The 27,930-nt window shown below is 44.9% G+C and overlaps 1 protein-coding gene across 1 annotated transcript in view; it reads right to left on the reverse strand.

Moving 5' to 3' along the window:
* Positions 1–1,459: 1,459 nt before the first annotated feature.
* The window catches only part of IFT81 (intraflagellar transport 81), a 616,811-nt gene continuing 590,340 nt past the window's right edge, over positions 1,460–27,930 (reverse strand). Inside the window, exon 19 of the mRNA XM_069214881.1 lies at positions 1,460–2,065. Within this exon, the coding sequence (XP_069070982.1) occupies positions 1,883–2,065 (183 nt within the window). The 3' untranslated portion in view covers positions 1,460–1,882. The remainder of the gene's footprint in view (positions 2,066–27,930) is intronic.

Genomic DNA, 27,930 nt, shown 5'->3' on the forward strand with positions numbered 1-27,930 from the left:
TCATTATGTACTTTTATTTAAGTGAAAGTTTCTGTCACATGTTTAAGTTCCATAGGCTTGCATTGGAGAAACGTGTACAAAGGCCATCAACGATCAATGCATTTTAGAAATACATGATACAACTGGCTTTTTGAGTGAGAGCTCTGCTCGGTTGACATGACAATTGTGACCTGATTGGCTGTGCTGCTTGCTATTTTTGCATTAAATATGTTAGACATTTAATCCTTCTGTTTTGTCACCCTCAACATGAAAATCAGCTGTTTAATGGTGAAATATAAGCTGTTTTATATTCGGAATAGTTCCTTGTGTAGTGTTCATGTTAATAATTTTTTTTAATGCACACAACAGGGTTGGACTGTGACAGGAAAAAGGACCTGCCACAAAAAAAGGTGCTGCAGTTAGCGAATCAAATAGCCCCAAAATATTGCCCCACAGTCTGCAAAGTGGGGTAGTATTAAGCTGTAAAGTCATGCTGTAGAGGTATTGTGCAAGGAAAATCAACAGTAACCAGCAATATCAAAGGCAATAAGTCTCGCCGTTGGGACCTATCAGCTTTGCCAATGCCTTTTAGCACTGCTGGACATCATCAGCAAGATTCTGTACAACAAGGCTAAAAAAGAAGAAAAAAGGCACCATAACGCAGCTGCATCATTTTGTAGGCACTTGCATGCATGATGGCATGTGAGTGCAGGAGTCATTTGGCATGTGTGCGCCAATGATGCAGATGCCATTCTTTTTTTTATTTACAGATTCAAGATGGGGAAAAAAAAAATAGAATTGGCACAAAAGTGTTTTTTTTTTGCTGCATGGTTGTTCACAAAAAATAATAAAAAAATAAAATATTTTTTTTAAAAAAAGATTGCGTGTATTGGTCAAATGAGGAGTGGATAGGGAGCCACTGGAGGAGGGGGTAGGTGGAGAGGAAAAGCAGTCCATGAGGAAAACTACATGAAAAGAGGTACACAAGCAAGAAGGCAACACAGCATTGGGGAAAAGCACAAGAGATACTTGCAACACAAGGACGATAGCAACACTGAGCATGGGGCAGTTACTAGGAGGGGATGGAGGGGGAAGCTGGAAAACAGATGCACTTTCATGAGGTGCTTAAACGAAAAGAAAATAGGAATTCCCTAGAAGTGAGCAAAGAAACAATATAAGTCAGCCATGCTAAAGAAGCTGAATTATTGTAAATGGGTTCTAGGGGATGGCCAAACACAAGAAGGAAAGGGAAATCGATTTAGTAAGAAGTAAGTAAATGAGAGTGAGAAAGCCAGTCAATTGTAAGCAAAGAACAGGCTGTAAGCCACAACAGTCTTGCACTGTCTCGTAGTCTTGTTCTAAAAGCCAGACCATAAACAGGCGAGAAACGGCTCACACACAGACTTGTCAGACCAGACCTTCTGGCACTGTCTGATTGCCCTGTAGCCCAGCCTAACTAACACACAATGCAGTCAACAAATTCTACTTCAATTCCTTTATTGCCACCAAACTCCATTCCTCTGGCATTTGTTTCTCACTACTTACCCACAGTAACAAGCCAGGGAAGGTAGTTTTACATTGTCATGAGGCATACATGCTGAAGTAGCCACAAAATATTGCAGCAAAATTTTAGAAGTCAACAATTTTTGAATGGAAAATAAAGATCTCACACATAAAATGTTACTACAAAAACAGAAACCACCAGAGAAATCTAGTCTCCCACGTGTATTTTTACAGGTGATAAGTTTCAGTCACAGGCCTTATCTGTATTTTGAGTTTAGAATACAGAAGTTACACATTGGTCTTTTTATTTTTTCTAATCGGCTTTTATCTTATATGTTAGGATTTCATGTCTTTCAGTTTCTACAAAAGTACACTGTGGAAGAAAAGATCAAGTAATAGCTTATAGCACAAGTCTGTCCTCGCCACCTTCCTGGATTATTTGGCCAACTGAATTCTGAATTTGCTGCTTCAAAAAGCACTGCTTCTTACACGCCATCAGCTGCTCAAAATCGCGCCACATCTTTGCCTGCTTCATATTCGGCCCATGGCTTTCTCGCACAGCTTTTTGTTTCTCTCGTAGTTTCTGTTGGAAGAATTGTAAAGCATCTTTCAAAATGGCTGATCACATTTTCCACATGAACCAAGACAAATGTACTGGAGATATAGGGTGTGACCCCCTCTTCCAATCATTATCTACTATGCTTGATTTAATTCCTTGGCACCCATGTCAAAACAGAGCTCAGAGCCACTGTTTTCCTGAAGGTCTGTCCAGATGGGAAGTGCAAAGTTATCATATGCCATTTAAACACATCTCTCAGGTCTACAGATACCGAAGGAGAGCGAGAAACCTAGAGGACATGGTGAATCGTTGTCTGTCGTTTCATCACTTTCCACAGGTTTCTGAAGATCCAACAGAGACGGAGGAAGCCTTCACTTCCATAAGCGGTGCCGTAAACTTTTTTTTTTTAAAACAACTTTACTTTATTTTCAAACAAGACAAAGGCCCTCATTAGAACCTCGGCAGTCCTCTGAGTAGACCGCCTAGGCTGCGGGCGCCAGAATACCGTCAGTGCTGGCAGTAATTCTGGCTCCCTATTTAGACAGTCACATCAACATTGCTGCCGGCTCGTAATAGAGCCGGAGGCAATGCTGATGTGCAGTGGGTGCAGTAGCACCCGTTGCGCATTTCACTGTATGAAGTTCGGGAAGTGAAATGAGCAATGAGGCTATGCCTGGGGGCCACTGCACTGCCCATGCCAAGTGCATGGGCAGTGCAGGGGCCCCCAGGGGCACCACGAGTCACCTTACCACCAGCCTTTCCATGGCGGTGTCTACCCCCCATGGACAGTCTGGCTGTAAGGGGAGTCGAAATACCAAGGGCAGCGCTGTTTGCAGTGCTGCCCTGGTGGATTATGACCGCCAGGACTGCCATGGTGTTATACCGCCGGTCCCGGCGGTGTTACCGCCGCTTTAAAATAAAGCAGGCAGTACCGCCAGCCTGTTGGCGATACTACAGCCACAATAGCTCTGGCGGTCACCAACCACCAAGGTTATAATGAGGGCCAAAGTCTCAAACACAGACCAACACTATAAAAATAAAAATGCAGCAGTGATGCATACCCCCCCACCATCCCTCTCATACAGTCTACATTATGACCATCAGATTGGCGCTGAGTCCTCCAGATTGGCGCTGAGTCCTCCTTGAAGTTCAACTATTCACAGATTACGTTTTATCTCTTATATCCTTTGTTGTTCCTATTTCCTCTGAGACTTTGTTCATCTTTAGCTCTACCCATTTTGTATAATAATGTTCAAGTGTAGTATATTCTGTGTAGGCCTGTCAACTGGCTTAGGAAGCTACTCGCCTTTATTGTCAACACCCATGGGAATTTTAGTGAGTCTCACCAATCCTCATCCACCTACTCTACATATGCCTTTAATCGTTCAAGTTCCCCCTTTGTGTTCCTCATCAGTGTGGCATATGTGAGGGAGATAACTTTTTTTTTGTCATATGTCCATCTAGCAGTGTTCTTTCCAATGGGGATTCTTCCACTGTATCCTCCCCACTAGGCATCCTTGTTTGGAGTGATTGATGCAGTTGTAAATATTTAATCACCTGCATCACAGACATGTCTTATTTTGTCCGGAGGTGTGCAAATGGTACCATCCCATTTGCATTCCAGATATCCTCTAGTGCCGATAGTCCAATTATGTCTCACTGTTTAAAGCCTAGTAATTCTGTCACCTGGCTGAGTTTTGTGCCCAACCAGAGGTTTTTTTTTTTGGGTGTCAGTCTTTTGTACCAGTCCATTTGTCTATTCAGCTCATGCCAGGTGTTTAGTTTGCAGCTGTTGCAGTCTTGGTGGGGTATCTTTTTCCACTTTCCCTCTGTATAATGTGCAGGAAGCCCCACTTTCCTAGCTGCTCCCGGCCCATCGTAAAGGTGGGGTCATATAGTGAAGCATATGCCCAGTCATCAACCATGCCAACCTCGGCAGCCTAATAAAATTTGTGTACGTCTGGCAATGCTATGCCACTCCTCAAACACCCGTCTTTGAAGCGTGGGCAAGGCGATTCATGGTGGACCACTCTGCCATTGCAGGAATTGTAGCAGCCTGTTTCCTCTCTGAAAATGGGCTGGCATGGCATAGGGGCTGTTCTGCAGTATATAGGTAATCAGAGTAGTACAATCATTTTGAATATCGCCACCCTCCCCATGATGGAGAGCGGTACGGTACCCCAATGCTGTATATCTTTAGCTAGCTACGCCAGTAGTGGGGCCAGGCTATTGTTGTAGTGTGTGGTTATCTCTGGTGATCCATAACCCCAGGAATATGAAAATGTGCCTTTCCACTTTTAGTGGTAAGTGCAGGGCATTCTAGGTTCCCAACTGCCCATTGGGAAAATCAGGGATCTTTCTCAGTTTATACCTAGGCTGGAGTATTCACCGTATATTGTGAAAATGTCCTTCATAATAGAGGTCTCTGTTTCCACTATTTATAACAGGATGTTATCAGCTTATAATGATATACTTTCCTCTGAGTGATCTCCCCACCACAAGCCCCATATCTGCGTGTCTCTACGAGTCCATTCAGCCAAGCCTTCTATCGTTAGGGTGAATAGCATCAGAGATAGGGCACACCTTTGTCTTGTGCCCCTGCAGATGGAAAACTCTTTGGATAGGATGCCATCTACTTTAATTATACCACTAGGATTTGAGTCGGGGTCGTAAACGTACTGAATAAATTGTCAGTTTTTCAGGGTTGCAGTAGCAGTGGTTGGTTCTAAACTGCATTTGTGCTAAAGGTTTTTTGAGGAAGTCACATCTCACCATTTATCTGTAATTTCCCCAAGCCTATCTGAAATTACAGACAAACTTTGATGATTGCTTGGAAGCACTGAGTACTGGCACTCATTTACCCAGAGTAAAATAAATGTTATTTTCCTTTATCATTTTAAAAAGCTCATTGTGATTGTTTCATGTGGACAGTTTTTGTGGTACGAATGGTAAGTATGTGTCCAGGCCTTTCTTCTCCATCAGTAGAGGACTTAGAAAAATTCAAATCACAAATATTTTTACACTAAGATTGTTACACTTCACTACCACGGGAAGCTATCCTCCTCTAAATGTCCGTATGTTGTCTCTATAAACGATACACAATTTCAACTAAATTTAGTATGTCACAAGGCATCAGCACTTGATGACAACTGGGCAACAAAAATTGGAGGTTAACCAACAATAGACAATGGTTGCATTTAAAAAAAGTTTGTGTTCTTGTTTATTGTTATTTAATAGCTTCTCACACTTGGAATATTGATGACTAAAATATAGGCAGTATGGATTCTTGAGACTCAGACTACTAGTGGTGCTTGCCCTGGATTTTGCCTGTAGTGAATGGGGAAAAACCACTATCACTAGGCTCGCGGAGGGAGGGGGATCCAGAGGTCCATCTAAAGAAACACTGGAGCCCTGACCTCAGGGGGACTGCGCAGTTGTTTGTGAATGTTGTATTTTTCCAGTGTGGTGTTAGCTGTAGAAATAAAATACTTCTCTTTCATCATGAGTGACTATTTGGCTGGACAATGATTTATTGCTGCTGTTACTCTTACATCTAAAGGTTCTGTTCTCCCTTCCTCATGATCCCAGACTCCAGCACCTGTGCACTCCCTTTGTTTTACAACGTCATGTGATTCTCAATAAAAGTCGGTCTTGAAAAACTAAGTTTGTTCCTTTCCTTGCGGACTTCACTTATTTTACTTTTACCAGGGAACACTTTGCCCAGCCAAATCTGTGACTCACAGACCGATAATTTTTCTTTTATTAATAAACCCCTTCAGTCTTTGATTGGCATGTGTACATATTTTCTTTAAAATGGTTAAAGAGTAGAGCCAGTCTGATTGTTAATGTCGAATACAAATTAGTGCCAGCGGAGTCTGCTATCCAATGACAAACTGCAAAGGGGTAAAAAGGGAGGGGAAGAGAAGGAGAGAACACACTGGACACCATTATCACTCCGATCTGGTAGCAACTTCTAAAAGGTGAGTAAGGCAGCATCACAGGCTGTGGGAGTTACCAGCTTTTGTATAGAGTAGACTACAGTTAGTCCCAGGGAAAACCTAGATACCCATGCGTGAAACGAGAAGGGTGTGTGGTACAGCCTGCAACGCGAAGGACAAGCAAGGGAGAGCACAACACGCTGCATAAGATCCCAGAAATTAGTGAAAAAAACATGACCTGAAGGGACCAGAGAAGAAAAGCAAAGGTGAGTGCTGCAAAACAAGTGCAAGCTGAGAACAGTAGCGAGAGCCCATACTCCAGCTTATGTTGCCAGATGCCATGATACATGTGGCAGTGCAAGTTATGGATGACTTGGAAGTGCAAGCATGACCTGTGGCTGCTTCCTGTCTAGACTAGCTTTCTCCCGTTAAAGCAGTCACATTTTTCACATTTTGACGCAGTTAGTGATTCACAAGGTCATCATCAGGGCGTAGTTATTTGAGACAATTGAAAATCTGAGTCTGCGTTTATATGGTTATAACTGTAGAAACAGATCAGCCCTAAGAAGCACTAGATGCAGAACTGGGCTTAAGAATCATCTGGATCCGATGGAAGCTTTGGGAAACCAACCAGCACCTGCCAGTGTTAATAACCACTCTCTGAGGCGTGGAAATGAACCATGTCTCCTGGGAATGCTCACAGGCCACTGACACAGAGTAAAACTTAACTAAAGGTCCAATGCAGCAGGACAGAAACCATCTGTTAGTTAGAGGAAGACTTTAGTTTACTGCAGAAAGAGAATGAAGATGTAGCTCAGCAGAGTTTCTGACTTAGGGGAATAGGGAAAAATGTGAATAGCTGTTAAGAAACGCCGTCAAGAAAGAACAAGTAAGACAAAGAGCACCAGTACCATGGCTACAACAAAGGATGGACCTTTCCTGGAGATGTCACCAGAATCCGGGCAAGTTGAAGGCAAAATATTTTTTAGATAACTCTGCATAGGATTTCAGCAAATATGACTGCCTTTATGCAAGGATGAGTGAGTTTTGCCTTGTATGACTAAAACCAGGAGTCACCACAAGCAGGAGGAAAATGTAATGGGGACCTGCAAACCCTGATCTGTTGCCCGTCAGTGAGATATACCAACCTACAACACTGAAGATTCAAGCAAAAAAAGTGTATGACAATATTAAGATGAAATTGCATCCATGAAGGTTTAAAGCATGAATGACCAGGTCTACGATATAGATGAACATAGTACATCTTGGAAAATCTTGGCTTAACTAGATTAGCAAGGGAAAACAAAATTGAAGCCGCGAACTCCTTAAGATCAGCCATGAGAGAGAAGGCTGTAGCACGGAAACTCGAGCTATGTGGTGAACAGGAAAAATTCTCCTTCTGTGATTCCTGTACTCGAAGTCCTTGCTCCTGCTCATCCACAACTGACTGGGAAGGGTTATAAAAAGTTTCTCCAAAAAGATGCTGTTATTTAAAGATCTTGTAATGACTCCCAACATTAATGTGCCTAATTTGCAGACAATCCCTGCCACCTACCCGTATGTTGCCAACCACCCCAGTCTAATTCCAATAAGTTTTTTTGTTGCCATTTATGGTTACAGAAGAATATGATTCTTAAGAGAACTGCTGGTGGGTGTCATGAAGGATAAGATCAAGGCCCAAGAGAAACAGAAACACTACAAAGGTAATTTTTCCTTACCCTCTAGATCTGCTTTCTCCTCTTCCGCACCAGCATGCTCAGTGAATTCTGCAGCCCCAACTGCTGAGGGTGGCTGGGGAAGAGCATACTCGAGCCCACACTCATGAAAAAGGATTTTGCAAAGCCTCATGGCTACAAAGGCTGCTTCTTTGCATGAAGGTATACTGAGTGATGTTTACGAAAGCCATACTGGGCAGAACGTATGATTGCCCATCAAATCTCTTCAATGGCACATGCTTTTTCAAAGCAACTGCCTTATCTCTTTTATTCTGGCTTAGTAAAAGATGGAACCCATCTCCTGTCTTAGGACTTGGATCAGCACAAAGCTATAGTAAAGTTCACCACCTTGTGCTAGAATTCATCTGGGGAGTAAAAAGATTGTCTGACTCCGTAAAGATAATCGTTTGTTCCACGTAGTATTTAAGAACCCTGGACGCATCTAGATTGTGGAAAGGTGCCTCAACTAAAAAGGAAATATTTGTTGTTTGTACTTCTGGAACAACTTATAATTATGTCCATGTGAAGAGGTCAAGGCCACATGCTACAATAGGTTGCAATGGAATGCACACTAGGAAATCAAAGTCTTAATTGTGATTTCAATGTTGAGCAGATCCACTGACAAGAAAGAGTGCATGGAAACCACTGAAATACCTCCTCAATGCTGCATTTCCCACATCAGATGAAACTCCAACCATAACACGTTAGTCAGTTACCACTGAGAGATACGTATATATGTACAGCAGCCTACAAAAAATACTCTGACATTTACGTTAGGATGTCAAGATGTATATGCTCTCCAAGAGTCCTAGCAGTTGAAGACAGATTTTTTTTTTGTCAGTCTGCCATTTGTGAGGAGTGTGGTATAACCTGCTGAGCATATATGCCCGATTTCCTTCTACTCTGTTTTGCAAAGTGCTCAACACACAGCTAGATAACTAATTGACAGATGAAATGAGGAGGTGCTCCTCTCTGCTTGTTGAATCACAGTATGTGCTAAGCAGTGTTTGTCAGAATTTGGACAATGTTCCCTCGTGAGGCGGAAGTAAATTCTTTATCACAGAAATAATGCTGTGAACTCAAGATGTATTGTGTGTGGCATCATGTCTCGGGCTGACTGCAATCTGTGGGTGCTCAAGTCCTGGAAGTGAGCACCCTAGCTAATTTGAGAGAAAGGACTCCTAGTGCTAACTGTTAAAATAGCGACTGAAAGGATTAGATTTGTATTCTTGAAGCTCCCACAGAAGATACTTTAGAAGATAGTGCAAAATCTTCTCAAAATGGGCGTTTGCTCCCAATGACGCTTCAGATGGTTTTTCAAAGCTCCCAATGTCAACTAACACAAGCGCAAATATGCCTCCATGCCACGGTGAGAAGCCTCAACCTAAGGTTGGCAGTCTTTTGTCTCAGCATCTCTATCCTACCTTTGAGGGAGAATAGGCTGTTCCTTCTGAATTACCCAGAGATACACATTATAATATGTATTATGTGGCAATGACCTACATGAGAATTCTTGACATTTTTGTAAAGACCTACATTGCAGGTGTAAACGAAAAGTCACTGCAGGCAGCACCTTTGTCAAGTTTTTGGAGCTGGCCTGAGGATTACTGGGAGACATCTTCACTGGTAGATATGACCTATTATGGCAGCCCTAGTTATTGCTGTTTGATATGTGATGGGGTGTGCAAATTAGCACCTCAAGGCCTACAGATAAGTAAAGTAGACACAAACCTTATGTGACACCCCAGATCTTCTTGGGAGCAATAAGTCATCTGGAGAAAGATCCAGAGAACAAACTTAATAGCTCTCAAATGTACAATCCACGGAATTGCCTGCACCATATTGGGTGGGATGCAGACAGAGACACAGCAAGAAGGTTTAAGGCATCAGGTTCATAGAGAATACCTTAACCCACTAATGAAGTAGCACTGTTGCTATAGAGATGAACGTCTACACCACTGTGGTAAAAAGCCCCTTGATTCATGGAAGTTAAAGAGCTGTGGACCTTTCAAGGAATCATACTGACGTTTGGTTGTGCATACAGAGGTAATAGACTAGGCGGTAAACATGTATTTGAAATTAAATATATTTTTCCTTGAAGATGTACTGCAAGAAGATAAAAGTTTCCTTTTGGTAGACTTTCTTGACTTCAAAAGAAGGCTTGTTGCATTTCTGCTGGTTTGAAGAAATGGCAGTGAAGAACTTTTCTTTCACCACCCCTGTCTTGAATTCCTCTACAACTTCGTCACTGGTTGTGAAGGATAAAGTTTCACTTTTAAATTTAAGTCCAGGATCTCACTATATACATAGAATATAGACTCAATGTCCCCAGTCAGTACACTGGAGCAAAAACACAGAATGCTTCTACTTTACTGTAACAGTTCTCCCTCATGGGTGTCTTCATAATAACAATACTGTCTTCGTATGTTTGCCTACGTGCAGGATCCAAGAAAACATTTTTAGATGAGAAATAATTATTTCTGTTAACTGGAAATGAAAGTGCATATGTAAATGCAAATTTTCTGCTTCATCCCTTAAACGAGATTATTTTTTATGTATCAGAAACATTAGAAAATCAAAATAGATTTAAAAATACATAGAACAGCACTGCTCTTCAAACCTCTCTTATATTCTCCTTTTAAAATGGCAAAAATTGAAAGAATCTGCTTTCAGACGCACAAAACTGAAACTGCTATGCAGTCCAGGATGCAGCATGGTGCCAAGAACCCCGGATGCCATTTTTTTGGTCTATTGAAGGACAAAGAATCTAAAAGCTAACAACAACTTTACATTTTATTGGGTCTGTAAAATAGGAGGGAGGGAGGAGCACTATCAAGGATCAAAGGCAAGTAAACAGTGAACGAGTGATAGCAGAGGTAGCTGGTTAGTGGATGTCATTGCATTGAGATGTAGTGTTCTTTAAAGTGGCGGGTCTTCAACTCTTTCCTAAATTAGAGTAGTGTTGGGGAGGTCCATATGGATTCAAAGATGTTGTTCCAGATCCTAGGTGCATAGATGGAAAAGGACTGCTGATGTGTTTTTCTTTTTTACACTTCTTACTTTCACTCAGATGGTGGCCTGACTGCAAATGTGCTGAGAGCCACAAAAGATGGGAAAATTGTCTGCAAGACTAACGGGGGTGCTGGCCATGATGGCTTTGCAAAGCCGCGGGTGGTTCTGAAAATGGTGCTGGATGGCAAGGGGAGCTGACAGAGTGTCTTCCTGTTGGGGATGATGTGATCATACTTCTACAGGCCCTGGATGGGATGTAGGATGCCTTCAATTCAAGTAATGCCAGTGTGGAATCCGGGAGGCCATGGAGCAGGGCTCCACCATTCAGATGCAAGACTAGGAGCGCTTGTACAGCAGTTCTAAAGTTGCTTCTGGAAGAAATGGTTTCACTTTCTTTGGAAGAGACAGCTGATACCAAGTCATTTTTTTTTTTTGGGGGGCAATGTCTTCCTTGAGGGTCAGGTTGGTGTTTAAGGTGAATCAAAGTGACTTGGCATTCGGTGAAAGCTGGGGTTTGAAGCAGGACGTCCGTGTTTTTTATGTAAACAATGAACATACCCATGATGGAATCTTCATTGGTATTTATAAACCTTTACTAAAATAGCAAGCTGACCCTTCCCAAAGGACGTACGAGAGTCAAAGCGTGAGAAAATAGACAATATTTGCAAAGTATGCAGAAGTACATGGGAGCCAGTTCTAGGAGACAATGCGATTTTTGTTTGTAAATTAAAATATACAATCCATGGATAATGAAGGGAAGTTTTAATATTTTACATTTTCAAGATGCAACCTTTTTGACTCTATAGCAACAAATAGAGAAGGAGAAATCAGTAAAAGGTTGGTTTGATGTTTCCAAGCCAGTGCAACCTGAAAAATACAGAGAGAGCAACGGATGGTTCCCAGCGATGTGCAAATCAGCGTTTGCCCCTGCTCCAACAGAAACAGTCAGCACCAACTGCCAAGCCAGGTCCCCTCTGAACCAGAAGACAAGCAACCGAAGTTTGGTTTCGGCAGGATTGGACCTATTCAGTCAGTTGCAAGCTGCAGCTTGGTTCCAGTGGCACAGTGAGCACTGTACCCATGTCTGGATATACCTGCCGTACTTAGGACATCACAATGAAAAATACAAAAGAGTGATTGATGGAGTGCTTGAGTTCATCTCAGCCACTGGTAATTACTAGGGGTCCATCGTTTCTCCCCACAATGTTCCCTCAGATTAGAACTGGTGATCTGCAGATCATCCTTGGTGTTGCTCCAATGGGAACAATTGGTATGAAGGCTCATTAACACCACATTGGTGAGCATGTTCATGTCTGTGTGATTTAGAAAGCAGTCGGAATTACCTTACCACTGTAAATGATAGGAAAACATTCCCTGTAACTCAGGAGTAGATAGAGTAAAATCAGGTGGACAACCAGTGAGAAACCATCTCAAGATATGGGCTACTCAAAGACAAATGGAAAATGGTGCATATATAATCCTGATTTAACCCCCACTACTGCTGTGTTAGGTTTTCAACACCTCACAGCTTAAATGTGTAAAACTCTAATGATTCAAATGAAGAACACCGGGAATGGTTCTCTGTACGACAAACGATATACAGCAAATATGTAGGTCTCTGGGCTCGCTAAACACAACTTTTTTCTATCAACCTTGGAAAGATGACTCAAGATACTCAGGAAGGGGTCTCTTTAATCTGCTGTGATTTCAAACAGACAACTTTAATAAGTAACAGTTTGAAAGCCACAATAGGAGAATCAGAAGAATAAAAGCAATCTCATTCTGACTTGGAAGACAGCGTTATTAGAAGAGACAACTGTTTCGGTATTACAAGCCTAACCTGCCATATTCGAATCCTGTTGGTTCTGATTTGTGTTCTGTAAGTAAATAAATCTGGTCAAACCTGAACCGCTGGCTTAGTACTAATGCCCCACAGAAGAACCTAAAAGTTCAATGATGGCTGTCTGTCATAAAGGATGAAAATCAACTTTGTGACATCAGACTGCAGTTCTCTCGCTCTTATCCAAATCCCGTTTTACTTTTTAGTCCCTCGATTTTACTGTTCGGAAAAAGGAGCATCTAAGGAAAAGCCTGGGAGGTAATCCTTTATTGGAAAACGAAACACTATTCCCTATTTCACAGGTTATTATGATTTTCATGTACTGGAGGGGCAGGACACAACCACACTGATAAAATAAAGCTGGCATTGGGCCTACTGAATTGGGAATGACCATAGAGTGCTTGTACCTGTTTGCTGATGATCCACAGCAGGAGGAACTACCCTCTTCCATACAGTAACAACCTCATCAGGCTTGAGCAGGTCATCTAATATTACTGTAAGACGAAGCGTATGACTGGGTGCTATCCCACCAAAAGTAACTCGTAGGTGCATCTCTCCAATGGGTTTAACTCCTAATCGGGTGGTTGAGGGCTACCGAATGGCGGAAGTGACCCATACCGTTAGCAAGTGACAATGGTTTGGTACCGTGTCTCAAAGCCCCCACATGCACAGTGTTGATGTGTTGGTGGTTTCCTGCACAGAGTGAACAGTAACACATTAGTGAACATTTCCTAAACAGGGAATGCAGGCCTTGTAGGGATCAACCACGGAGAAGACACCGCTGCATAGTATACAATGCCTGAAGTCAGCCTTTAGCCACATACGCAGAAGTTGGATTTTTATTATCATCATCATTATTTTTATTTTCGGAAAATGTTAGTGACAGCTGAGCCAATAATAAAAGGGCGCTTCCAGGAGGGGTACAGTAAAAAAAAACAACAAAAAAAAACAAAAAAAGTGTGTTGCATCAGAAAAAGGTCCTCTCTATGACAGATAAGAAAAATCATAAGTTCACTGGAGTGCTTGTAACACGTGCCAGTAGTCTACAGGAGAGCTCACTATGGCCTCAAACCACATTTCAATGTCACAGGCTCTTTCCGAGACTCTATTACTGGTCATGGCTGTGGTGCTGGGTTCGGACTGGGACCGGAAGCAGACCCGGGCACCATAACAAAAGTGGCTCCAGTCCCCATTAGTGAATCAGGCAAAAGAGTGGCCCATATTTGTACATCGGGGCAGTTTCGAACTTGCAGAACCATGCTGTATGATGTTTTTATAGGGTAATGTATTTGTGCTTGTTGCAAGCAGTCAGTGCTTAATTTGTGCTTGTTGTTTCCGGTGCTGAGCACCGGCACTTTTGTGTGCGGGCCGGGGCTAATTCATCTGCCACAAGCATTTGCTGCGAGTTCTTGTAGCAAAAGACACATATGGGAGAGACGAAGGAAGAGAAAAGCGAAAATACGTCACAAAGTTAGAAAGCAAAAAGCTTGAAGAGTGAGCTGGAGGGGTAGGGAGTGGCTATAAATAGATTAAAGAGGCCCTAAATGTCTTCAGTGTTACTCTGCCTCGGTATTCCGTGCTCACACATTTAATTGCAGCAACCGCGTGTTTCAGAGGAGAGTTTTGAGCACCGGCACGCTTTTATTTACAAATTAAGCACTGCAAGCAGTGTTTGTTTTAATATCAAGGAAATCAACAGTAGCAACCAGCCCACCAGACAATAAACAAGCCCACAAACAGCCCAAAACACAGCCCACACACTGACCTACCAGACCAGCATTCAGGCATTGCCTGTTTGCCCACAGAACAGTCCGAGCCTGTGCCTGTGACGTGCGTGGAGGGAGAGAAGGACAAGACAGAAACTATTCACCCTGATATTCCCCCCACGTGCGATTGTCTGCAATATGAGACAAACATTGGCAAGAGTAGGTGTTAATCCAAACCGGAGATGAAAATGTATTGCAGCCGCCGAGGACGTCTAAGTGACACCGACCACAAGATTATGCATTTTTGAAACAGAAGGTTCTCTATCCTGAACCTGTAGTTTGGGCAAAGTTTTGCGAATTCAGAACTTGAAAGAGCAGTAAAACAGTGAAAGCTGCATGAGCTGGTGTTTGAGCCGAGCTGAGACCGTAATCAGGGCATGGGATACATCCACTCAGACCTTAATTCCCATGGTCTCTGGTTTTTGAAATTATGTCATGAGTGCTGAGGGCTATGATTAAGTCTAGTTACTATTAATAGAATGAGCACAAAGTATATGTAGTTCAAGATCCAATCCCTCGAGCACATGTTTTAATCATTTATTGTTGTACACATTTGGGCAGAAAGGGACTAATACATGTTTTTCTTACAAAAAAGCTACATTCCATGAAAGGACGAAGACAAAGTACATTTTTTCGCTGTCTTTAGATGAAGCGGAAAGTAGAATGTAATAGATTTAACAGATCAGAAGAACGGAAAGATTTAGGCCAGTTCTGAACTTTAGTTTTTCAGGGAGACTGTTAGCACTTCGAAAAGGAAGAAAGCAACGTTTTGAGAGATGAATCTGAACACAAATAGACTAAAATGTCTTAGTCTGGCAGCAACCTTAAACATTTCCTATGCTAATACTTATTAGTGCTTTCAAACTATGAATGGAAACAATGTGCATACAACAAGCGATCTTTTCCACTCTTGCATGATTAGATGGGATTAAAGACATAGAAAAGTATCCTCAGCCACACACACTGCTGCCATAAATAGCACAGGTACTCTTCCACAAATGGGTGGGGATCGCACTCCACCAATCAGTGGTCCGCCCACCCCATTTAGAGATGGAGGAACTGCTGAGAGTCCATCAGCACAGCCTTAGCTGGCTCCACCATCAGAAGCCCTTGACCCAGTTGGGTGTCCACCATTGGGCTGCAGGATCAGGCACCTGGGTCAGGAGTATCTGACTGCACAGCAGGCTGTGGATGAGTGAAAGTGAAGGAGGGCAACACAGGGAGAGTAAAAAACGTCGATTTGGTGTGCTCCACGAGGCGAGAGTTTTATTGGTAAGGCTAGGCCCTTTAAGAAGGTTAAGGAAAATGAGGTGGTGGACCACAAACAAGTAAGATGTCTGTGGTTCAAGAGAAATTTGCAACGGAATTTGTAAAAAGTGAAGGAGTGGTGGTATAAATGGGACTGAACAACGAAAGGATTAGCACTCTGTCACTCATTGCCACTGAAAAGATGACTGGACACCTGGAGTAAGTAGGCAGTTACTTTGCTGGCAAAATTAAGCATCGGATGTCAAGTGTGGCAGTCTGGATCTACACTGTCCTCATGAGTGGCTTCAAGAGCATGGTTCCAGAACTGCCCATTGCAACTTTGGAGTACTGTGACCAAAGGGATATGTCAAAGTTTGACATTGTGAACAGCCTGCTTGTTACATTAGCAAAGACACCTGTACAGAGTACTGCGGAGACCACAAGACAAGCGTGATATCACATTAAGGATAGATTAATCTATGAACATGGGTCATATCTGTCTGAGTCGGGGCAGCTTCAGGAACAAAGCCTGCCTAGGTTCCACTGGTCCCCTGTAGTCATCAAGTTAACTTTCCCCAGAGCCGCCTGGTGATTCAAATGTAAATGATGCAAGTGGCAGGAACACAGTGTGGTTGATTGAAAGGAACATCCTTTACACTTATCTGAGGAATGTTGTGGCCTGGTTCAGCCCGAGTGGTTTCTTTTACTCAGAGAGCCATTAAAACAGTTTAGGTAAGTCTTACACTAGCATGCAGACGGAGGACTCTAATCTGAATAGACCTACCTGTGGGTGGGATTAAGAGAGTTTTATGAGTGGAAGATTACTTTTGCAATCTGAGAAAACTCCTGGAATAGTGGCTCGGAGGATTTTTTACCGCGTTAGAACAACTGCTGAAAATCTGGGATGGAGAAAGGCTGTGGCAATGCTAAGGACACTTCAACTTCTACTGCTAAAACTCCATTAAATCTTTGGGGCTCCTGGAAGCTGGAACACAAGACGTGCTGTCTGTGTCTAGTAGTGCTGGAGTCTGAGGCCTTGCCTGTTGTCAGCTTGTAACCAGGGTTTGGAAGAGATTCGCAGTGGTCAGAGTGACTTGGTTCTTCGAGCACCAGAGACAGAAAAAGCAAAGAAGGGTTATTCTGTGGAAAGACCAGTTTACCAGTTGGAAGTTGAAGGGACTATAGGGGCTATCAACACTATTACTGAGTAAGGTGACACTTTTTACTGTCGACGCGTTTCCTGAGGAAGGTGAATAATCAGTCCTGGGAAATGCTGGACCCAGCTCTGATGCGCTGAACTTTTAAAGGTGTTGCAAAGATGTGCATCACCTGCTCAAGTAGATCCTTTGGGTGGGCGCTAGTGAGACGGTGAGCAAGATGGCTGCACCTCTGTGAGGCTCCTGCATCAGCACCGTTAATCTACTATAATCTGTGCAGTCATCCCATGAACAACCAAAGAAAGGTGCATCACCTCAGTGTGTGGTTATTGGGGTGTCCTGATAAGACTTTACAGAGACAGACAGCAAGATTGTTTGTCTTCCCGGCTGAAACGGGACAAGGCCTGATAAACAGACCTGCGGCAAAGGCCTTGTGAGCACTTACGGAACGGGGTACTCAACATACTGCACGGTCGTGGAGGGCACTGCTGACTGAGGACTGCTAACTCGAGTGTACAGGTTCCAGAGGGGACAGAGAGGCCTAAACCTCTAATTGGTAAGCAGAGGAGATAGGGGTCCACCAGACTCATTGGACCAGTGCTCCACTCCTGTCCTCTGGGGACCTTCAGCATTGCGGAGTATGTGGACGCTCCACTACTTGCCTCCCTACGGATGGGAGTTTGGAGACAGGTGTGCCCTGTGACAAGGGACATATAAATGTGGCATTCTTCAACTGCCATGGTGTAACCTTTTGTGTGGGTCCTTGTGGGTCTGGACTTCCTCTGGACCACCAATTTTTTGTGACTGTCACGAGCACAGAGTCTGCTTGTGCACACCCAGGCAACAGGCAATTACACCTTCTCTGAAGAGGATGGGACTCCTTGTGGGCATTGCTGGGTGCACTCCACATGGGCTTGGCCTACACATAGTCCCGAGTGACGACTGCTGACCATGAAAGGCCTAAAAGTGAGGCTATCACCTGCACTGTGTTGCTGAGACTATCACACTGGGTACTCCTGGGACTCTGATGCCCACTATGACACCCTCAGCCCACAGTTTGCCCTAGCCGCTGGATCACCCTGAGACAGAACTTTACCCACGTCTCTACTCCCTCTCTGCTGCACTGGGAAGTAATGGGGAAAACAGGGGCACGTCAGACGAATTACAGATGCGGATGGTGGCGGGCCTGGGCCAGAATCTGGCCCTAGTGTACCTGATGATGATCTGAAATCCCCGATGAGAACTATGCAGGACAGCCTATTAAACGCCAGGATGAATACTATATTCCGGAAACTGGAGAAACATGACAGCAGGCTCAGGGAGGCAGAACAGAGGATTTCATCTGTGGAAGATGATGCATGCTTAATAGTAGAGTCCCAATGGTGTAAGAAGAGCCCCCTGGGGGGGGGGGAAGCTTGAGATGGGGCCTCTCAAAACAGTATTCTGGCCTAAGAGCTCCTGCGTGATTCTGCACTGAGCAGGGGGAGGGGGAGTGGTGTGGTGGAGGGGGGCGGGGGCTTACGTTCGTTACACCACAGCAAGCCCCTCACTGCCAAGGGGAAGGGTTTAGAAATAATTGTTGTATAAAATGAAGATTTCTAAGCCAGTTTTCAGCAAAATAGCATTCACATTTATAGTATTTCAGAACTGATCAACACATTGAGGCTGGAAGATTATGCTGAAAAACTACTCTACTTGCTCTATGTTTCGGGGGCCTGCTCAATCTGCTGGTGGTGGAAAGGGTGCACAGAACACTAGGTGCTAGAGTGCCTCCGGAAGCCTCACTTCTTTCTCTTGTCACATGCCACCTCAGTTTCAGAGATTGTGACAGGGCACTACGCCTGGCAAGAGAAAATTGCAATCTATCCTCTGATAGTAATGATATTTTCCTGTTTCTTTACTTTATACTGGCTGTACAGGAGGCTAGGTGTACATTTCTCCAGGTGAAGAAACAACTTTTGAAGGCTGAAATCCAATACAAAATCCGGTATCCCACCAGGCTAAAGATCATCCACCAAGGGAAGCCGCAGATATTCCAATCTTCTGAAGCAGATGCCACCAACTATACTACACAGAGATGTTGATTGAGGTACACTCACACCCAGCTGAGCTATGCCTTTGTGGCGATTGTTTTACAGAGGATACCATTTACGCACTAAGCAGTGCCATATGGGCGCAACATGCATGTTCTTCTGCTAATCTGGTCCTCAATGTGCACATATACTGAATACCCCGACACCCCACTCCTGGTACTCCCAAGAAGGGGTTACCACTTGCTATGTGGCTACCATGGGTAACGAACGCCCTGTTTTGTTGTTTTCAGGGTCACCCCTGAAATCCCTGATTAACCTCAGTGGGAGGAGGGGCTGGCCAATATGTTTGCTGTTGAGGGATATGACCTGACAGGATTGGACATCTAGTGTGGAAGGTGGGGGCTTTCGGGGTGGGGGAGAGGGTGTTGTTACTGCTTTCTGTTCATATGTTATATGGCTGCAAGATATCACCTGAGTCGAGCACTATGTCCACCATGACTATGTACCCTACCTTTAAATCTGATTACACAATTTTACAGACTCAGCAACCCAGATGCAAACACTTAGCCCCAAACAATCTCTATCTTTCTGCTATGGAATGTCAGAGGCACATGGAAAGCCGGTACACTCACTCATTAGCAGTGAAGCAAAGATTTTTGCAAAACTGTATACCAACCGACTGTCCTTACTACTGCTGGACACAGTGAGGTCTGATAAATCAACTTATGCACACAATTTACCCTGCTCCATGACACTGATCCTGCTCTAGACACTACAGCAACCTTGTAGGAAGTTGGCTCTGTATATGCTATTTCAAAGTGAGAAATAGTGTGCACAGAGTCCAAAGGTTCCCCTTAGAGGTAAGATAGTGGCTGCCCTATTTTGTGGTAGTGTGGTCGAGCAGTAGGCTTACCAGAGGATAGTGTTAAGCATTTATTGTACACACACAGGCAATAAATGAGGAACACACACTCAAAGACTTACTACAGGCAAATAGGTTTTTATATTGAAAAATATATTTTCTTAGTTTATGTTAAGAACCACAGGTTCAAGATTTACATTAAACACTTTAAATGTAAGGTACATCACTTAGATACTTTAGGAACTTTGAATAAAAACAATATCATGTACAGTCTTTGTGAAAATGGCAATAAGCTATTTTCAAAGTTGACACAGTGCAAAAATCAACAGTTCCTGGGGGAGGTAAGTAAAGGTTAGTTTTGGAGGTAAGTGAAACACTTACAAGTCTCAAGTTTGTGGCATAGGCAGCCCACCGTTGGGGGTTCAAGGCAACTCCAAAGTTACCACACCAGCAGCTCAGGGCCGGTCAGGTGCAGAGGTCAAAGAGGTGCCCAAAACACATAGGCACCTAAGGGGAACAGGGGTGCTCCGGTTCCAGTCTGCCAGCAGGTAAGTACCTGCGTCCTCGTGGGCAGACCAGGGGGGTTTTGTAGAGCACCGGGGGGGGGGGGAGGGACGGGGGGGTCACGAGTAGGCACACAAAGTACACCCTCAGCGGCTCAGGGGCAGCCGGGGCAGTGAACAAAGCAGGTGTCGGGTTTTGTATAGGTTTCAATGGAGAGACCCGGGGGTCACTCTAGCGGTGCAGGCAGGCACGGGGGTGGGCTTCTCGGGACAGCCACCACCTGGGCAAGGCAGAGGGTCCCCTGGGGGTCATTCCTGCATCAAAGTTCGGTTCCTTCAGGTCCTGGGGGCTGCGGGTGCAGTGTTGGTTCCAGGAGTCGGGTCCCTTGTTACAGGCAGTCGCGGTCAGGGGGAGCCTCTGGATTCTCTCTGCAGGCATTGCTGTGGGGCCTCAGGGGGGTCGTCTCTGGTTACTCACGGGATCGCAGTCGTCGGGGAGTCCTCCCTGAGGTGTTGGCTTTCTGCAGGTCGAGCCGGGGGTGTAGAGTCTCACGCTTCCGGCGGGAAACGTGAAGTCCTTGGAAGTTGCTTCTTTGTTGCAAAGAAGTTGCAGGTTTTGAACAGGGCTGCTGTTCACTGGAGTTTCTTGGTCCTGTAGTCCAGGGCAGTCCTCTGAGGCTTCAGAGGTTGCTGGTCCCTGTCGGATGCGTCGCTGGAGCAGGTTTTCGAAGGTGGAGACAGGCCGGTAGGGCTGGGGCCAAATCAGTTGTCTTCTTCCTTCTCTGCAGGCTTGTAGGTCAGCAGTCCTTCTTCTTTCTTCAGGTTGCAGGAATCTGATTTCCTGGGATCTGGGGAGCCCCTAAATACAGAATTTAGGGGTGTGTTTAGGTTTGGGAGGGCAGTAGCCAATGGCTACTGTTCTTGAGGGTGTCTACACCCTCTTTGTGCCTCCTCCCTGTAGGGAGGGGAGCACATCCCTAATCCTATTGGGGGAATCCTCCAAACTCAAGATGGAGGATTTCTCAAGGCAGGGGTCACCTCAGCTCAGGAATCCTTAGGGGCTGTCCTGACTGGTGGGTGACTCCTCCTTGTTTTTCTCATTATTTCCTCCAGCCTTGCCGCCAAAAGTGGGGGCAGTGGCCGGAGGGGCGGGCATCTCCACTAGCTGGGATGCCCTGGGGCGCTGTAAAAAAAAAAAAGAGGTGAGCCTTTGAGGCTCACCACCAGGTGTTACAGTTCCTGCAGGGGGAGGTGAGAAGCACCTCCACCCAGTACAGGTTTTGTTCCTGGCCACAGAGTGACAAAGGCACTCTCCCCATGTGGTTAGCAACATGTCTGGTGTGTGGCAGGCTGGCAGGAACTGGTCAGCCTACACTAGAAGTCGGGTATGTATTCAGGGGGCATCTCTAAGATGCCCTCAAAGTGTATTTTACAATAAATTGCACACTGGCATCAGTGTGCATTTATTGTGCTGAGAAGTTTGATACCAAACTTCCCAGTTTTCAGTGTAGGCATTATCGAACTGTGGAGTTCGTGTTTGACAAACTCCCAGACCATATACTCTTATGGCTACCCTGCACTTACAATGTCTAAGGTTTTGCTTAGACATTGTAGGGGCATAGTGCTCATGCACATATGCCCTCACCTGTGGTATAGTGCACCCTGCCTTAGGGCTGTAAGGCCTGCTAGAGGCGTGACTTACCTATGCCACAGGCAGTGTGAGGTTGGCATGGCACTCTGAGGGGAGTGCCATGTCGACTTAGTCATTTTCTCCCCACCAGCACACACAAGCTGTGAAGCAGTGTGCATGTGCTGAGTGAGGAGTCCCTAGCGTGGCATAAGACATGCTGCAGCCCTTAGAGACCTTCCCTGGCATCAGGGCCCTTGGTACCAGGGGTACCAGTTACAAAGGACTTACCTGAGTGCCAGGGTTGTGCCAAATGTGGAGACAAAGGTACAGTTTAGGGAAAGAACACTGGTTCTGGGGCCTGGTTAGCAGGGTCCCAGCACACTTTCAAATCATAACTTAGCATCAGCAAAGGCAAAAAGTTAGGGGGTAACCATGCCAAGGAGGCATTTCCTCACAAACCTTTTTAAACTCCTCAACGCCGTTTGACTTTAGTGTGGGACAATCTATTAAATATATTACAACACATGGGGGTGCCTCCAGCATTCTTTGATTGGTTAAAAACTTTGATCTGCTTCCCTGCTAGAGAGTGTGCAGGTTTAATGGTCTCACATCACCTGGAATAACGATATCCGTGCCAAATGGCAAGGCTTCTCCCTATCTCTTGTTTCATTATCCTTAACATTGGAACCTTTGGCTGCAAAGACTTGTCAGCTCTACTAGCATTACGCTCTTCACTACTCCAATAGACCCATGCTAATATCACTGTATGCAGATATGATACTCTACATTAAGTATTGAAGTGAGTGTCAAAACACCATAATGCAAGGGTATATAATATTCAGGGAACTCTCAGGTGTGACCATTTACTGGCAAAAATCACAGATCTTCCCAATGACATTGAATACCCCACAATTTGAGATGGACTGTCCATTGGAATGGTTTTGGCACTCTTTCAAATACCAGTAAGTGTGGACCAATAATTACACGGATGTGGGCCTGAAAGAGAATTATGGGACAGCCATGTGAAAGGTAATGAACCAGATTACTCAATGGATCTAGCACCAATTACCTTTAGTTGGTCGTATTTCACTAATAAAAATGGCAGTGCTACATAGATGTGTTTAATATTTGTTGGTGACCATATCGATCCCACTCTCTAAAAGTTTTTTGTTCTGTTCAGTACCCAGCTGCTTCACTTAATATTGGTAATATGTCAGGACAGAATAGAGTAGGAAACAGTGGTGTTCCCCATTAGCAAAGGGGGCTTTAAAGCTCATGACCTAGAACTAGAACACCTGGGTGCACAAGCCCACTGTTGGCTCCATCCCACTGCCCCAAGTGCAGCTCGTAATAGTGGTAGAGAATGCTGCTGCATCCACCCCCTCCTCTCCCTGTTGGGAAGGACGCCTCCGCAGTCCAGAGCACATTCCGATACCGTTTTTTGCACCATAAGGGCATGAAATCGACTCAAAGAAAGTTAGGTTGGAGATTCTTTATTTGCCACCTCTACCCTTGCACTAGCAGCCAAAACCCCTGGCAACTCATGAACCCACAGCTATAACACAACTGACAGACTCATTGCTGAGGGACTGGGGTTATATTTACATATATAAAAATAACTTCCTTAAGCTTGCAGAAAGTGGTGTACAAAGTGCCCTTGCTCCTTGGATATTTTCTTATACTACAGGTTCCGAGAAGCATGTAAGGCGGCTTCCCCCTGTCATCCTCAGGAAGCGCCAACCTTTTAAACACTGGAGTTGATACTTACAGCTCCATACACCAAACAACTGACTTCGTCCCTCTACCATACGCTACAAGTAATACTGAAAGAAGGCCCTAATGTGGCTCATGCCAAATGAAGACAGGATCTTGGAAAGGAGATTCCCACAGCGGTATGGCAATTCTGCTGCACCTAGAAAGGTATGATCTCTGCAAGGAACCAACTGCGCACTATACATTGTGCGTTTTGCCAGAATTGCTCTATACCACACTATCGCTGTAGAAATTTGGTATTCATGAGGTCTCTAAATGTGTCAGATGTGGGGCCCTTGATGCCGACTTTTTTGCACTTAGCTTGGACCTGTGGCAGTGTTCTCTAATACTGGCGGGGGGAAATATTTACGCCCTTGAATACGATTGATGGGTAGGGACAACTAGATCACAAAATCACTTTTGCTGGGGTATGTAAAAGATATTCCTGTAACACAGAGAAAGCTCACTGTGCTAGCACGCCTGCTGACAAATAGTGAGGTGGTGTGCTGTTGGGGCAGGGAACACAGCCTCAAACATAAAAATTGGATGAGCTCCAAAATATATTGTAACAAACAACTGAACATCCATTCAGAATAGTTACAATCAAGCTCACGGCTGAGGGATATCTGAAGCCAATTGAGGAACTACCTACCTACGAACCCATTATGTACTGGGAGGATACTCACTATGTTGGACATTGTTATCCCCAATGCTTTAGAACCCATAAAGCAAACTGGAATGCTATATCTGGGCTTCTAGATGGGCATCGGGCTGGGAACCCCACCAGAGCTACCCCATTGGAGTTTGGTGGGATGCGAATGCGTAGTACATTTGATCTGGGAACATGTCACTCTTTGAGGTCAGTTATACATGTTTTGCACTGTCATAGGAGTGCACAACAGATTATATTTAAAGTTTATTGGAGACGTACTGATAAGCTCTTCACACTGCAGAGATAGGGTTGATCTCTAACTATTAATGCTTATATTTGTAAACTATGTTTTTTAGGTTTCTTTTCTTTTTTATTTCTTGTCACCTTTCGTTCTGCATTCTCTTTTGCCTGTATATGTTTGAAATTTTCAGTAAATAATTTATTTTTAAAACAAATTATAGCCTTTAACACAAGTATTAATGGCTTTGAAGAGGGTCTATTATGTAATGTTCGGAATACAAGATTTTGTCAGTAGTACATCTTAGGGTATATTTAGCTTGGTAACTCTGTTTGTGAAGCATCAGTATCATCTGTAACATAGGAATATATATTATAATGGATGGTTCTGGTGATGAGTTGTGGTGTGGCAGTGCTCTGCCTTCACTATGGGTTTTATTGATTGTCTCCCGCTTAGGAAGAAGGGTTACCGGTACTTGGGTTTTTTCAACTTTCCAGTCAGGAATCGGCCTCAGGTTCAGTGTTCTCCAAGGGTAAGGACAGCCAGTTAAAAGGACAGCAGTCATGGAGAATTACGCCTGGTAACATAGGCTGTTTAGTTCCCTCCACTTCTGCCCAAGTTGACATCCATCTGACTTTTCCACACATTTGTTGTGTTTTCCCTTTCCTCGAACCCTCTGAAAGTTGCATTTTGGGGTGAAATATGACAAGGTAAGGCCATGAGTTTGTAACACCTTTCTGTGGCAGGAAGATCTTTTCCTCCACAATGACGATCCAGACACCCTGAAAGATTAGGTCCAATGTGAAACAAAACATGGACTTCTTGTTGTGGAAAGCAAGTCACCAGTCCATCTAAATTTGCCTAGTGATTAAACTTCTAGTAGAGCTTCGACAAGCAAGGGTGCTCTGATGGACCAGTCATCTAGATACATGTACACAGCTAACCCCTCTATCTGCAGATGAGCTGTCACTGCTGCCATACAATTCTTAACATGCATGGAGCAGATTAGAGGCCCAAGTGTGGCAAGTTGAATTGGCAGGTGTGTACGTGAAGCTCAAGTATCTCCAATGAACTAGATGAATTAGGATACTGAGGTATACATTTGTCAGATAGATGGGTACTAAGAAGTCATTACCATTGATGAAATGGAGGATTTCCAGAAACGCATACCAGGTATGTGTTGAAGTTAAGCAGACCTAGCACAGAAGGCCATTCCTCATTCTTTTTCAGCATGATAAAGGATCTGGATTATAATCTGTGACCCAATATCACCTAGAGCACAGCCTTTGTGATGCTACTGAGAAGCCATTTGAAGATCTTGTTCTTTATATCCTGTATGTGTTTGTGAACATCCTTTGTTGGTGGATTCACAGGAGGCTTTGCTATAAACTACAAGGTGTGCTTGTATTGAAGGATGCCAAGCACCCATCTGTCAGATATTTCCTTCAAATTGTGAGAGTATTGGTACTCCAGAAGTGATAAGAGAGGGACGGAGAGTAAACTGAAATCTGGCTAGCTTTGATTGGTTTATGGAGAGGAATCCTGCAAGCTCTTCTCCATCTAAAAGGGATGGGTATTTTGCCCGTGGCTGGAGGGAAATGGACACGGTGGAGCGTCCTTTCTGTAGCCATGAAAGGGGCCAAAAGCAGACTGAGGGGAGCAGGGGGCAGCTGCTTGGCCCAAGGACCTGGCCATAGCACGAGAATCCTTGAAACACTCGAGCACAGAGTCTGCTTTGTCTCCGAAGAGACGGGTGCCATCAAAAGGCATGTCCATGAGATTGGCTTGAACATCCCCTGAAATACCAGACCTCTTCAACCAGACGTGGTGCCTCAGGGCGACCATTGATGCAACTGCTCTGCCCAGTGAGTCGGTTGTGTCCCGTCCACATCTGATTGTGGACTTTGCTGTGTCCCTCCCTTCGGCAACAGCTTAAGAGAGTACAGCCCGGGCCTCCTCCAGGTCTTGTTGCAGCACTTGTGCAATTGTATCCCACAGCGTGTGGGAGTAATGGTTCAAAAGGCATGCGGTGTTCACGGACCACAATGCCAGGCTGGAGGAAAAAAACATCTTCTTCCTAAGTTGTTCCAGCCTCTTGGGTTCCCTATCCAGGGGTGTGGATGTGAACGTACTCTGGGATGTAGAGGCTTGGATAACCAAGCTCTCAGGTGCGGGATGTTGCGTCAAGAATGCTGGGTTAGTTGAAGCAGGTCAATGACGGTGGGCAATAGTCCTGTTCACAGGAGCCCATGTGCTGGGTTTGGACCAGGTACCCCGCAGGCCATCAGAAAGGGCTTCATTAAAGGGCAATAGGGGTTCAGAGGATGAAGCCCCAGGCTGACGTGCCTGTCAGGAGGTTAGGCCTGACTGCCACCAAAGGCAGCTCGAGGCTCAGGACCTCGGCCACTCTTGGCACCACCAGTGAATAGAATACTCCCTCCTCTATAGCCACGGTAAGGGGAGAAAGCATGCCAGTGTCAAGGGAAGTATCCAGACCACTGGCTTCACCCAGGTCTCTACGCCAGTCCAAGGGGTCTTGTAGCTGGTATTCTAGTGGGTCCAGCGACCCCTCCCATTCCTCACCGTGCCCCAACCCATAAAAATAAGGGACAACATCCGACATACAGGATAAGGCCCCTGTCAAAGTCAGAACTGGCGTCATGCAATGCCGATCTGGCTCCGTGGTTGAGTCGGCAATGAGGATGGGATCGACGCCACCAAAAACTGACCCATGGGAACCCCCTGGAGCCGAGGTTGAACCCGCCAGCACGGAACCCAAGGGGGCCTCTTCCAACCCCACAGGGCCCAAAGGCACTCCAGCGGAGTTGGACTGCCCAAATATGAGGCGCATGGCCTCATAAAACTCCCTGAGTTGGGCAGGAGTCACTCCGACCCCAGAAAACTCAGGGAGATATGGAGACTGCCCAGACACAGGCGCCAAGGATGGAGCCCTAGAACAACAACACTCCTTGTCCTTCGTCTTCTCGGCGGACTGACAGAGTGAAGTCAAAGAACGCCTGTTCTTCTTCGACTTCTTCTGGTGCCTCAACTTACCCGATCATCCGAAGGACTTGGAGTGGGACGACGATGAAGGGGTCTCCCCAAGCATTCTCAGGACTTTCCTCTTGGCCGAGATGGGGACCTACACGAAGCCAAGCGCTGGGCCGCAAGGAGCTTTAGGGTCCAATCCCACAAAGCTTTTGGATTTATGGGCTGGCACTCGGGGCATGACTTTGGGTTTTGGTCACGTTCCAGACACCAGAGGCACAGATCCGTTACGGACATCGTCCGATGGCAGGATCCACACGGCTTGAACCCAGTATGCAAAGATATCCTTGACGCACTAGGAGTGTTGACACTCAAAAATCTTCAACAAAAAGTGAAAAAAAGACCAGTCAAAAACGATTGAGGGGTAGCTCTTCTTCAGATCAGCGCGTTGACACAGATAGAAAAGAACTGAAGTCAGCGCACCCAGTTGGCGTCCATATAGGACCTGTGACATCATATTGGGCGCGGAAGACGTTGACGATTGATGCAGACCCG

Source organism: Pleurodeles waltl, chromosome 11, assembly GCF_031143425.1.
Source record: "Pleurodeles waltl isolate 20211129_DDA chromosome 11, aPleWal1.hap1.20221129, whole genome shotgun sequence".
In the NCBI taxonomy this organism is placed as follows: domain Eukaryota; kingdom Metazoa; phylum Chordata; class Amphibia; order Caudata; family Salamandridae; genus Pleurodeles; species Pleurodeles waltl.